Below are 12,427 nucleotides of genomic sequence, written 5' to 3'. Positions count from 1 at the left end.
TGCTCTTGGATATGGTCGGCCTGCCTATTTATGCCCCACACACAATGCAATCTAATGGTCCCTACAGTCTCACTGTCCATTGGACGCAGGAATTCGGCTTCGCATTATAACAAAGGTCATAGGTTGATTCATACAGGTAAACTGTCTTGTATCAGTGGCCTAAGTTATGTAACACAATGGGTGATGACCAGCACATTCCTGTCTTCTGGAGACCTTTTGTTTGGCGAATACAAAACAGAATCCTGTCTGGGTTCTGCTCTATATTCATGATGTCCACTTTCAATTGAGACAATGACGTCTCAGCCCTTATTTTCCTGTATACAAATCCAGCCCCATTTGTAAACACAGGTGTTGGTCTTCTCCATTGAGTCTCAAAGCTCAATGTAATTAAAGGCTATTGCACTCCGTCTGCGGGAAAGATACTGATTTGGAGTACAATTGATCTTCAATTACTATTCTTGTGATTACCTTATGCATGTGTAGATATGAGGCCCTCTTAACATGCAAACTATTGTTTGGGGGATCTCTGAGGTCAAAGAGCCATTTGAGACCCACTGATGCATGACTAAGTAAGAACAAATGATAATAGAAAATAGACATAACTTGTTATGTCCATAACTATTCGCACGAGCGATTAATCCGCTCCAAACCAACACCGGAATATTGCTGATTAAATACTCTTCCGATGGGTACCAAACACTGCTGTATGATTCCTGTTAGACCCTTCGTACGATGTAAAGAGGGATTCCTCGGCTCAGGGACGTTCTATTTTAACCAAACTTTCAGAATCTATCAAAGGGACCATGATCTATAAACTACATTAATTGTGAACATTTGTAACTAATGAGTCGCACGCTACGATCACGTAAACTCTACCGTAAATGCGCATACTGCGCGTGCGAGTGCACGCTATTGCGGGTATGCGCTTCCACGGGAGAGCGTACGCATGCGCAGCACGGACCAGTGTGCGGTGCAAATATGGCAGTGTGCATTAAGACATTTTTCTGACTTTGACACCAGCTCAGCGACCTCTTGCCAGCGATGTAACAGCCTTTCGGTGGGACAACAAAGTGGGGAGAACACATTTAGTTTCAGATCCTATTAAGGAGCGTCTGGATTATTATATATTGATGTCTGATTCTATCAATTGCAGTTTTAAATCAAAATATGGTATTTTAGCCTTTCCAGTTTTGTCACCTATTTGGGTGTTCCTGTGAAACTGGTTACTATTTGAGCGGTCTATGTCTATGTTTCCTATTTGTTTCTAAAGTTTCATGGATTGCATGATTGAGGATTGAGTCACTCTGGTCAATTTGAGAAGCTTGACAAACAAGTTGAGCTTCTTTAGGTTAAGAATCAGGCAAAATGACCTGGTTGTCTTTTGTATAAGAAACAGGTTGGAGTAAAAACCCATTCCCCTCTCGGGTGGTGGGGAAGGGGGAAGGGGATGGCGGGACTGGGACTACTATTTCAGCCACCAAAAGAGTTCATGGAGGCTTGTAGGGCGGCAGCACCAGTGGTCGATCCATGAAGGTGAGGTAGTAGACTAAGGACATGACGTCCTGAACCAAGGAATCGGATGTCATGCTTCAAGCGCCAGCAAAGAGCAGGAGATGGTTGCCCACCATGGGAGGTCCCAGGTTGGGGCCCACCCGTCAGGCCACAGGCTTGTCTTCTGCCTTGGAGCCCGACGTTGACCCATCCTAGACTGATGGACTTTGGACCTAGGGAATTTGAAGTTAGAAGTCTGAATACTGGAAAAGGATTCACCCCTGGGTTTCCGCTGTGGATGAAAGGAGCAAAATGAAGAATGCAGCTCCAAAAAGCAAACAGAGGGCATTAACCACTTGACTAGCATGGTCAGATTACATCTGACTATGCCACTCCACTGTGTCCCCAGCTTTTAACCAGGAGATCCATTCTTCAGATGTGCATAATATAATATTTAAATATTTTAAAAAATACTTTTGAATCTATATTAAATAAAAAATAAGAAAACAACATCTAAATGAACGATTTTGAAGGGAAAAAATCGCCAGTTAAGTGGTTAAAGTCACCTTAGAGGCTGCTACAGTTGGGACAATTTTATCAAGTACTAGCCCAAAGAGAACTTCCCCTGAAAACAGGAGGAGGGCTTCCAGGGCTTTTTTGGAATCATTGTCGGTGCACCAAGATCGGAACCATAACGATCGTCTAGCCTACACAGAGAAAACCAAAATATTTGAGGATATGAAGCCAGAATCAAGGGCTGCATTACCTAAGTATTTACTAGCCTCTCTGATATGGTCTACAATAGAAAGGAGATCAGCTCGACGAGAGTGGAGACCCTTGACCAAAAAGTTCACCCAGCTGCCAATGGCCTTGGCAACCCATGCCGAAGCCGGGCGAACAGCTGCCCCATAATTTGCAAAAACACTTCAGAGACTGTTCAACTTTAATATCCATTGGGTCCTTAAGGAATGCCACGTCTAAGTTTGGAAAGAGTGGTGGACTGCACCAACATTGCAATATCTGCGTCCACTGGAGGCGGAGTCTCCCACTGCTTTCAGTCACCCTCAGAGAGTGAGTAGAAAGAGGAGAAGCACTTGGAAACCAAGAATTTTTTGTTCAGGTAAGACCAGGCCTCCTTTAATAGGTCCTTCAACTGTGAAGGTGGTGGGAAAACTGATGGACCCTTCTTCTTCGTTTGAAGAGGGGTGCCTTAGACGTAGGGTCAGAGTCCTTGATCTGTAAAACTGATCTGACCACCCTAACTAGAGCATCTATCCTAATCTGGGTCATGTGCTCTCTGTATAGAGAAAGTATCAATGTCAGATGATTAATCTGAAAGGAAATGCTCTGTAAGGGAGTGTACAGACTTGCCCTGTCTCAGGGACGTACAGATTACTGGATACCTAAACCAGACCCTGGACTGAAAGGGAAAGGCCTTGGACCCAAGCCGGCTCAAAGAGAGGCTGCGGTATGGCGTCCAATTGTGGAGTGACTGTTAATTGGATCAGGTGTAGTTACTGAATACTATGGAAACATAGAAACCACCAGCTGTGAAGCAAAGTCTTTAATAACTAGCAGCAGTGTAGAAGTCCATTCAAGTTCCTGTTGGGTTCCAATCTCAGAGGCAAATCCCCCCCCCCCCCCCCCCCTTGTGGTTGTGTAGAGCAGCGGTCACACAGGGCAGTCTGATCCTGCACAACAGAGGGAGGGGAGAGGAGCCTCATGGCTGGGAACCCAGAGCAGGACCAGCCAGGTTGGTTTTGCCTTGTAAATGATTTCTGCTTTAAAGATATGGCTGTTCTCGCCCAACTTCCCGCACCTCAGGCAAACTCGGACCCTGTTACATCTGGCCTTCTATCTGAGAGCGACTCCCTGCTGCCTGGTTACAGCTGTGCTGATGAGAAGACAGAAACAGTGCAGATAGTACCACAGAGAGAATGGACGACATCATGTGACCCAGAGAGCAGAGGATCATGGGAAGGATACACTTTAAAAATAATCCAGGAAGGAAGTATAGTAAGGTCACAACAAAACTTTAAATATAGAGAAGAATAAAAAAGTTAAATTAAATCTAAGTTTTAAATAGGCAAATTCATGTATAGTAACATTATATATGACCTATTTAAAAAGTAAATGCCATATGTAACTTCTACGTGGCGATATCACAGTATGTTTTATAAAGCAACTTGAAATGAGCCAGATGCCATATAAATTGCAATAAATTGTATCGATAAATGCTCTCATAATATGACCACAAATTATAATGCCAGCTACACTCGAATGTAGACTCCTACACAAAGTATTTTAGTAATGTGTTCTAGAACAAGGCTCTCTCTCTTCCTCTGAAATCAGAAACACAGGGGTCTCTTAGGGAGTTACAGGAGGTCTCAGATATCAGCATCAAACGGGATGGAGCATCTCTCCTGGGACACCTCACCTCTCCAGTTTCCTTTTTAATAATACAGACAAGAGTGATGTCACTGTGGCACTCCCAGACTCCCTCACCTCCACAGTCATGTCCCTGTGTTAGCAATAGAGATGAGTAATGTCACTGTGACACACCCAGACCCCTCACCTCCCCAGTCAGGTCCCTGTGTTAGTAATAGAGATAAGAGTGATGTCACTGTGACACTCCCAGACCCCCTCATCTCCCCAGTCAGGTCCCAGTGCTCGTATTAGAAATGAGTGACGTCACTGTGACACTCCCAGACTCACTCACCTCCCCGGTCAGCAGGTAGATGATGTCCAGTGTAATATTTAATATTCTCTCAGACATGCGACTCCGGGCCTTGTCCATCCTCAGTGAATCAGTGATGTGTCTTATCCTCAAGTGACTTCTTGTTAAGACCTCTGGTTTTTAACAGCTCAACTGTGTAAGAATAAATGTAATAGTTATGATAAACATACAGAGAACATGTAACATTCATATATGAAAACCTAAGTTACTATTTAGTTCCCCTCTTATCCCTGAGCCATAAAGGTGTGGCTCATGTTTTTCAGAGGTTCCTCAGATCCAGCCTCATGACTTTTTCCTCCTATAAAAGGTATCTTTGATACTCTTGTCTTATGCACGTCAAGGTTTCTTTGCTCCTCCAAGTAGAAAGATGAGCTTTTCGACACCTCAGACAAAAGAGAGGAAATGGACGACCAATGGTGTAGAACGTAATGGATCCAGAGGGTATATCTACTAACGCAGTGATGGCTAACCTTGACACTCCAGCTGTTGTTGAACTACACATCCCAGCATGCCCTGCATCAGTTTTGCTATTTGGCCATGTTAAAACTGATGCAGGGCATGCTGGGATGTGTACTTCAACAACAGCTGGAGTGTCAAGATTAGCCATCACTGTACTAGGGCTCTCTCTAAATGAGTGATGTGCGCACCATACTCGCATCACAAATTGATTGGTCGTCCATTTCCTCTCTTTTGTCTGAGGTGTCGAAAAGCTCATCTTTCTACCTGGAGGAGCAAAGAAACCTTGATGCGCATAAGACAGGAGTATCAAAGATACCTTTATAGGAGGAAAGAGTAACATTGCAACGTGAGTAACGGTACGCACGTAAACATTTCCAGTTACGGTTTTTCCCTTACATAGGAGACATTCAAGAAAGGAGGGACTATAATACCTCAATAGACTATTCACCATTTCCCAATGCCCATTGAAAGACTCTTTATATTTTACATTATTTCATCATTGTGTATAGATAGATTTGATGAGTGCAGAAGTTATGTTTAAATTTTTTTCCTGTTTGCAATATTGAGGTTGTTGAGTGACACCTTGTAGACATTTCTATAGCAGCTCTCGGAGGCGCAGCAGTTCTCTATACCATTTTTTCTAATTTTACAGGATGAGGCCCCCAATCCTGAGACACGCCTAGCAGAAGCCAGGGCCAGAAACTTTACAGTCTTCCACGTGAGGTACTTGTCTTCTAACATCCTTAACTGTTCAAGCCAGGGAGGACTGTAGAAAATCCAATACCACATTCAAATACCAGTGTGCCGTTGGTGGCACAAAGGGAGGCTGTATGTGAAGTATCCTTTGCACGAAGGTCTGAACTTCTGGCAACACTGCCAACTTCTTCTGTAAGAAAATTGAGAGGGCTGAAATCTGGACCTTAAGGGAATCCACATGTAAGCCCATATCCACACCAGCCTGGAGGAAACGTAAGAAACGTCCCAAGTGAAAATCCCCTGGAGGATACTTGCGCTCCTCACACCAGGAGACATATCTCCTTCATATATGATGATATAGTGTATTGACGTCACAGGCTTTCTGGCCTGAAACATGGTTGCAATAACCTTCTTGGAAAGGCCTTTGTGAGCTAGGATGTTCCACTCAACCGCCATGCCGTCAAGCGAAGCCGCAATAAGTCCGGGTAGACAAACGGTCCTTGTTGCAGAAGATCTCTACTCAGTGGTAGAGGCAAAGGGTCTACAACGGACATGTGCAGAAGATCCGCGTATTATGTCCACCGAGGCCAGTCTGGGGCAATCAGTATTGCCTGGACTTCTTGATGACTGATTATCTTTAGCACCCGCCGGAGCAATGGAATCGGAGGAAACAGGTAAACCAGCCTGTTACCGCCTGCGGGTCCCTGGTCCTCGAACAATACTGGCAAAGTTTCTTGTTGAGCCGAGATGCCATCACAGATCGATGATCTGCCAAAATACCTGTGGGAGGAGGCTCTACTCCCCCGTGTGTAGGTCGTGACGACTTAGGAAGTCTGCTTCCCAGTTGTCCACTCCCGGAATAAAGAAAGCCAACATTGCTCTTACGTTTCTTTCTGCACAGAGGAGTATCCTTGACACTTCTCACATGCAGGCTCTGCTCTTTGTTCCTCCCTGTCGATTGATGTATGCCACGCCAGTGGCGTTGTCCCACTGAACTTGAATGGCCTGACCTTGGAGTAGGGGGGCTAACCACCTGCCCTGGACCTAACCACCTCGGGTGACAGCTCCCCATCCTCTCAGACTTGCGTCCGTTATGAGGAGAATCCAATCCTGAATCCCGAAACTTCGACCTTTCAGCAGGTTTGAGGACTGCAGCCACCACAGGAGTGAAATTCTGGCCTGAGGTGATAGACACATGATCCGATGCATTTGAAGATTTGATCTGGACCACTTGCTCAGGAGATCCAATTGAAATGTTTTGGCATGGAACCTGCCGTACTGGATTGCCTCGTATGAGGCTACCATCTTTCCCAGCAATCTTGTGCAAAGATGGATGGAGATCCGAGTAGGCCGTAGAGGCGATCGGACCATCTCCTGGAGCATTCTCGCCTTGTCCTCTGGGAGGAATACTTTCTGAGCCACTGAATCCGGGAAACATTCCCAGGAACAAGAGCAGCCGAGTATGCTCCAGGTGGGACTTCTGTAAATTGAGGATCCATCCATGAAGTTTCTTGTTGAGCCGAGATGCCATCAAGTCGATCTGCGGGCAGCCCCACAGATCGGTGTTCTGCCTAAATACCTGTAGGAGGAGGATCTACTCCCCAGAGTGTAAGTCGTGACGACTTAGGAAGTCCGCTTCCCAGTTGTCCACTCCCGGAATAAAGATGGCCGACATCGCTCTAGCATTTCTTTCTGCCCAGTGGAGTATCCTTGACACTTCTCGCATGCAGGCTCTGCTCTTTGTTCCTCCTTGTCAATTGGTGTATGCCACGGTTGTGGCGTTGTCCGACTGAACTTGAATGGCCTGATCTCGGAGTAGAGGAGAGGCCTAAAGCAGAGCATTGTTGATTGGAAGTAGGGCTTCGTGGGCTGACCACCTGGCCTGGAACTTTGCCCCTCGTGTGACAGCTCCCCCATCCTCTCAGACTCACATCAGTCATGGAGAATCCAATCCCGGAACTTCGACCTTCCAGTATGTTTGAGGACTGTAGCCACCACAGGAGGGAAACCCTCGCCTGAGGTGATAAGGGCACTATACACTTACAGATTATCTGTCCAATCTGGCTGATTGGAAATAAAATCTGCCCATGTCTGGGACCAAAGGACAATCAACTATTTGCTCCCAAAATTCAGAAAATGGACAAAAACGGTTATTCAGATACATTGGTTAATGAAAATAGGTTTTTAATACCTACCGGTAAATCCTTTTCCCTTAGTCCGTAGAGGATGCTGGGGTCACCATTAGAACCATGGGGTGTAGACGGGATCCGCAGGAGACATGGGCACTTTAAGACTTTGAAAGGGAGTGAACTGGCTCCTCCCTCTATGCCCCTCCTCCAGACTCCAGTTATAGGAACTGTGCCCAGGGAGACGGACATTTCGAGGAAAGGATTTATTGTTTAACTAAGGTGAGATTCATACCAGCTCACACCTCAAACATGCCGCACAACGTGGCATTTAACAGAACACAAGCCAACGGCATGACCAATAACAGCAACATGCCGACAATAAACAAAACACAACACAACATGTGTGTAACCGCAACTAATAACTGCAGATACAGTACGCACTGGGACGGGCGCCCAGCATCCTCTAGGGACTAAGAGAAAAGGATTTACCGGTAGGTATAAAAATCCTATTTTCTCATGCGTCCTAGAGGATGCTGGGGTCACCATTAGAACCATGGGGTTATACCAAAGCTCTAGAACGGGCGGGAGAGTGCAGATGACTCTGCCGCACCGAAAGACCAAATTTGAGGTCATCATCGGCCAAGGTATCAAACTTTTAAAACTTAGCAAAAGTGTTTGATCTTGACCAAGTAGCTGCTTGGCAAAGCTGTAACGCCGAGACCCCCCGGGCAGCCGCCCAGGACGAGCCCACCTGTCCAGTAGAATGGGCCTTCACCGAGTTCGGTAACGCCAATCCTGCCGTGGAACAAACACGCTGAGTCGTACCGCAGATCCAGCGCACAATGGTCTGCTTGGAAGCAGGACACCCAATCTTGTTGGGAGCATACAGGACAAACAGAGCCTCTGTTCTCCTAATCTGAGTCATTCTGGCGACATAAATCTTCAAAGCTCTGACCACATCCAGAGACTTTGACTCAGCGAAGGCGTCAGAAGCCACAGGCACCACAATAGGTTGGTTCATGTGGAAAGAGGAAACCACCTTCGGTAGAAATTGCTGACGTGTCCTAAATTCAGCTCTATCCTCATGGAAGATCAAATAAGGGCTCTTGTTAGACAAGGCCGCTAACTCAGACACCCGCCTTGCAGATGCCAAGGCCAACAGGATGACCACTTTCCAAGTGAGGAATTTCAACTCCACCTTCTGTAAAACGTTCAAACCAATGTGATTGAAGGAACTGCAACACCCCATTAAGATTGAAGGTTGGATGTGCAACACGCCTTTCACGCAAGTCTGAACTTCTGGAAAGGAGGCCAATTGTTTCTGGAAGAAAACGGATCATGCTGAAATCTGTACCTTAATTGAGCCCAATTTTAGGCCCGCATCCACACCTGCTTGTAGAAAATGGAGAAAACGTCCTAGCTGAAACTCTTCCGTAGGAGCCTTCTTGGATTCACACCAAGAAACATATTTTCTCCAAATACGGTGGTAATGTCTATACGTTACGCATTTTCTGGCCTGAATAAGTGTGGGAATGACTTCACTGGGAATACCCTTACGGGCTAGGATTTGGTGCTCAACCGCCATGTCGTCAAACATAGCCGCAGTAAGTCCTGATACACACACGGCCCCTGTTGTACCAGGTCCTTGCGCAGAGGAAGAGGCCAGGGATCTCCTTTGACTAATTCCTGAAGATCTGGGTACGAAGTCCTCCTTGGCCAGTCTGGGACAATGAGGATCGCCCGAATCTTTGTTCTTCTTATGATCTTTAGAACTTTTGGAATGAGAAGAAGTGGAGGAAATACATACACCGATTGAAAACACCCACGGTGCCACCACTGCTATTGCTTGAGGGTCTCTCGACCTGGAATATCTCTGAAGCTTCTTGTTGAGACGAGATGCCATCATGTCTACTTGAGGAACTCCCCAACGACTTGTCACCTCTGCAAAGACCTCTTGGTGGACGCCCCACTCTCCTGGACAGAGATCGTGTCTGCTGAGGAAGTCTGCTTCCCAGTTGTCCACTCCTGGAATGAAGATCGCGGACAGAGCGCTTATATGATTTTCCGCCCAGCGGAAACTCCTTGTGGGTTCTGCCATTGCCACCCTGCATTTCGTTCCGCCCTGACGGTTTATGTACGCTACTGCTGTTACATTGTCCGACTGGATCAGTACGGATAGATTTTGAAGAAGATGTTCCGCTTGCAGAAGGCCATTGTAAATGGCCCTTAACTCCAGAACGTTTATGTGGAGACAAGTTTCCTGACTTGACCATCTTCAGCCAGTCAACAGCAAGTGCGCAACACTCCGGAAAAATGGCACGGCGGCCATTTTTTCAGAGACCTGCGCATGCGCTGTAGTCTCTGGCACAGTGCCAGAGTCTCTAGTGCTTAGACAGAGCACTAACAGCGCTGCTGCCGGCAATAGGATGGGAGAGGAGGGGACCCACACCCAGACACCAGAAAGATAAGTATATAGAAGAAATGGGTGCAGTGTGTGCGGTGTGGGCCCCGTGTGCACCGCACACACTGCACCCATTATAGATACATCACTGTCTGTATCTAAGGTAAAACAAGGAGCCACTTAATACACCCATATAGAGGATAAAGGACACTTACTGAATTTAAGGATAATTTGTGTGTATTACTTTCAACATCAGTTTTGTTTATTGTTCTGAAAAATGAGATAGCACCTGTACTCTGATATACTGAGGATGACATACATTTATAACAACAGAGTCTGCCCCACCTGTGCCATGCCAGGGAAACAGTCTGCTCCACCTGTGTTATATTAACACAGCACAGGAGTTTGCTCCACCTGGACAAAGATAATGCACCACCAGTGACTATAAGAGGAAAAATAGCAGAACACCAGAGTCTGCTCCATCTGTATCATATCATTACCTGCTGCCTCTTGGTTAATGCTAGATTCAAATGACGTGTCTCCTCCCCTAGTGACGTCAGAAGGTTCCTTCTCCCACTCCTATTTAGAACCAACCGCTGCCTCTTGGCTTCAGTTCTTCCTGCAGGATACGTGGCGCCTGCAGCTGCTCTGGACTGTAACGTGCTTCCTACAGGAAGCAGAGGGCGGAGCTTAGACGAAACAGGCCGGAAGTCGAGATCAACGTCTACCCAGTCCTCTCTCCCCGAGATTTTTCACACCGGACTTCCGGTCTCCGAGTGTCACCCGGTTTCCGTCCTGGGAGTCCAACGCGACTGTCGACCTTGCGTTCCATCAGTCTTCCGGCTTCTGCGTTTCATCAGCCTTCCGGCTTGTTTCACCTAAACTCCGCCCCCTGTTTCTTACTGGCGGCGCCTCCTGTAGCAGCTGCTCGTGGAACGTGTCCTGCAGCAGGAGAGAAGCAGAGAGGCATCACAGGTTATATTAGTTTGATACAGTTGGAGCAGAGCTTGGTGTAATGGTGCTATATTACAGGTGGAGCAGACTTTGGTGTCCTGCTATTCGCCTGCAGTCACTTGGTGGTGCTTTAGCATACATTACAGGTGGAGCCGACTCTAGCACACAGGTGGAGCAGGCTCTTGCCCTAGTTATGATACAGTTGGGGCAGACTTCGATGTTATTATAAGTGTGAATCATTAAAACTAAGGGGTGTATTTATGAAACAGTGAAATGTGTGGAGAAGTTGCCCATGGCAACCAATCAGCACTGAAGTATTATTTATAATTTGCATATCGTACAATTGTACGGAGCAACTGATAAGTTGCCATGGGCAACTTCTCCACAGCACAAAGGATAATAATAGATTACCAGAGAGCGCATATAGCTTTATAGCTCAGATTTATTATATATATATTAAAAAATCAGATAAACACATGCATCCTCTGACGAAACCGCACATTCACATTTGCGGAGAAACGCGTAAGGACTGGGGCTTACTTTACATTGATGTCCTTCCTGCTACCAGCGGCTTATGGTTAAGTACTATCTCTTGGTATTATTGTCCGTTTGGAAGCTGACCGGCTTTGGAGATCCTCCGGTGCACCTTGCTATAGGTGCCTCCTCGCAACTGTGACTGAGACCTACAACGGGGGCCGTCCACGGATAATAAACGGATATACTCCTGGCTGTGAGTATAAAGTGGACAATCTTGCAAATATGGCCTATTAGCACAGTGAGAGTGGATGAAAAAGGTCTTTGATACAGATACCGGAGCATAAGCATTCAAAGCATCTGGCCGTTCAGCGGCAGTAATTAACGGAGTGGAAAGCCTGCTGTTATCAGATACATAAGGAGATCTCTATTATTAAGTGGAAAATACTTACAGCTGAATTGAAACAGCAGGCATTAAATTGTTCTTAAATTGGACTGCACACTGTTCGGGACTTTTTAAATTGAAAATAAGGTTATACCAAGCGCTACAAATTTGGACATAGCACTAGTGTCCATTTAAAATTTGATCCGCTGCAGCAGGGGAAATTTTTAATTGATTGTTTATTCAATTTTATATGTACATGTGTTTATCTGATTTTTTAATATATATATAATAAATCTGAGCTATAAAGCTATATGCGCTCTCTGATAATCTATTATTATCCTTTGTGCTGTTTTTTGTGCGGACAGGTCAGTACTGTCCAGTTGAGAGCTGCTTATTTTAGCACATATGACCCATATTGTATAAGCTAGGCGGTGGTGACGCGCTGGAATTATCTGTTTCTTCTAACTTCTCCACAGGCTCACTTCTCCGCTCTTTCTATTGTTTCATGAATAGACACCTGTAAAGATATGAGACAGAGGGTAAAACTGTATTTATGGCATTGCAATCTTTATAGCGTTTAATGTACTTTTTATTCCTTCTGTTTCCATGTCTCTCTGGCTTGTGTCCCTATTACCCCATGTGTGTGTTCATCCATTAGCCTATATATTCTGATAAAGCTGAATATTTATCTTATATAAAAC

The 12,427-nt window shown here is 45.8% G+C and overlaps 1 protein-coding gene across 2 annotated transcripts in view; it reads right to left on the bottom strand.

The window, feature by feature from the left end:
* LOC135054798 (zinc finger protein OZF-like) overlaps positions 1-10,653 on the bottom strand; it is a 96,244-nt gene extending 85,591 nt beyond the window's left edge. Inside the window, exons 1-2 of one of the 2 annotated variants that reach the window (XM_063958136.1) lie at positions 10,414-10,653; positions 4,211-4,360 (exon numbers count right to left, since the gene is read on the bottom strand). In XM_063958136.1, the coding sequence (XP_063814206.1) occupies positions 4,211-4,288 (78 nt within the window). In that variant the 5' untranslated portion in view covers positions 4,289-4,360; positions 10,414-10,653. The remainder of the gene's footprint in view (positions 1-4,210; positions 4,361-10,413) is intronic. The other variant, XM_063958135.1, reaches the window with a different exon arrangement.
* Positions 10,654-12,427: the final 1,774 nt, after the last annotated feature.

Source organism: Pseudophryne corroboree, chromosome 3 (genome assembly GCF_028390025.1).
Source record: "Pseudophryne corroboree isolate aPseCor3 chromosome 3, aPseCor3.hap2, whole genome shotgun sequence".
In the NCBI taxonomy this organism is placed as follows: domain Eukaryota; kingdom Metazoa; phylum Chordata; class Amphibia; order Anura; family Myobatrachidae; genus Pseudophryne; species Pseudophryne corroboree.
Note: the sequence above shows the minus strand (reverse complement) of the source record. Positions and strands in the feature narration are given on the sequence as shown.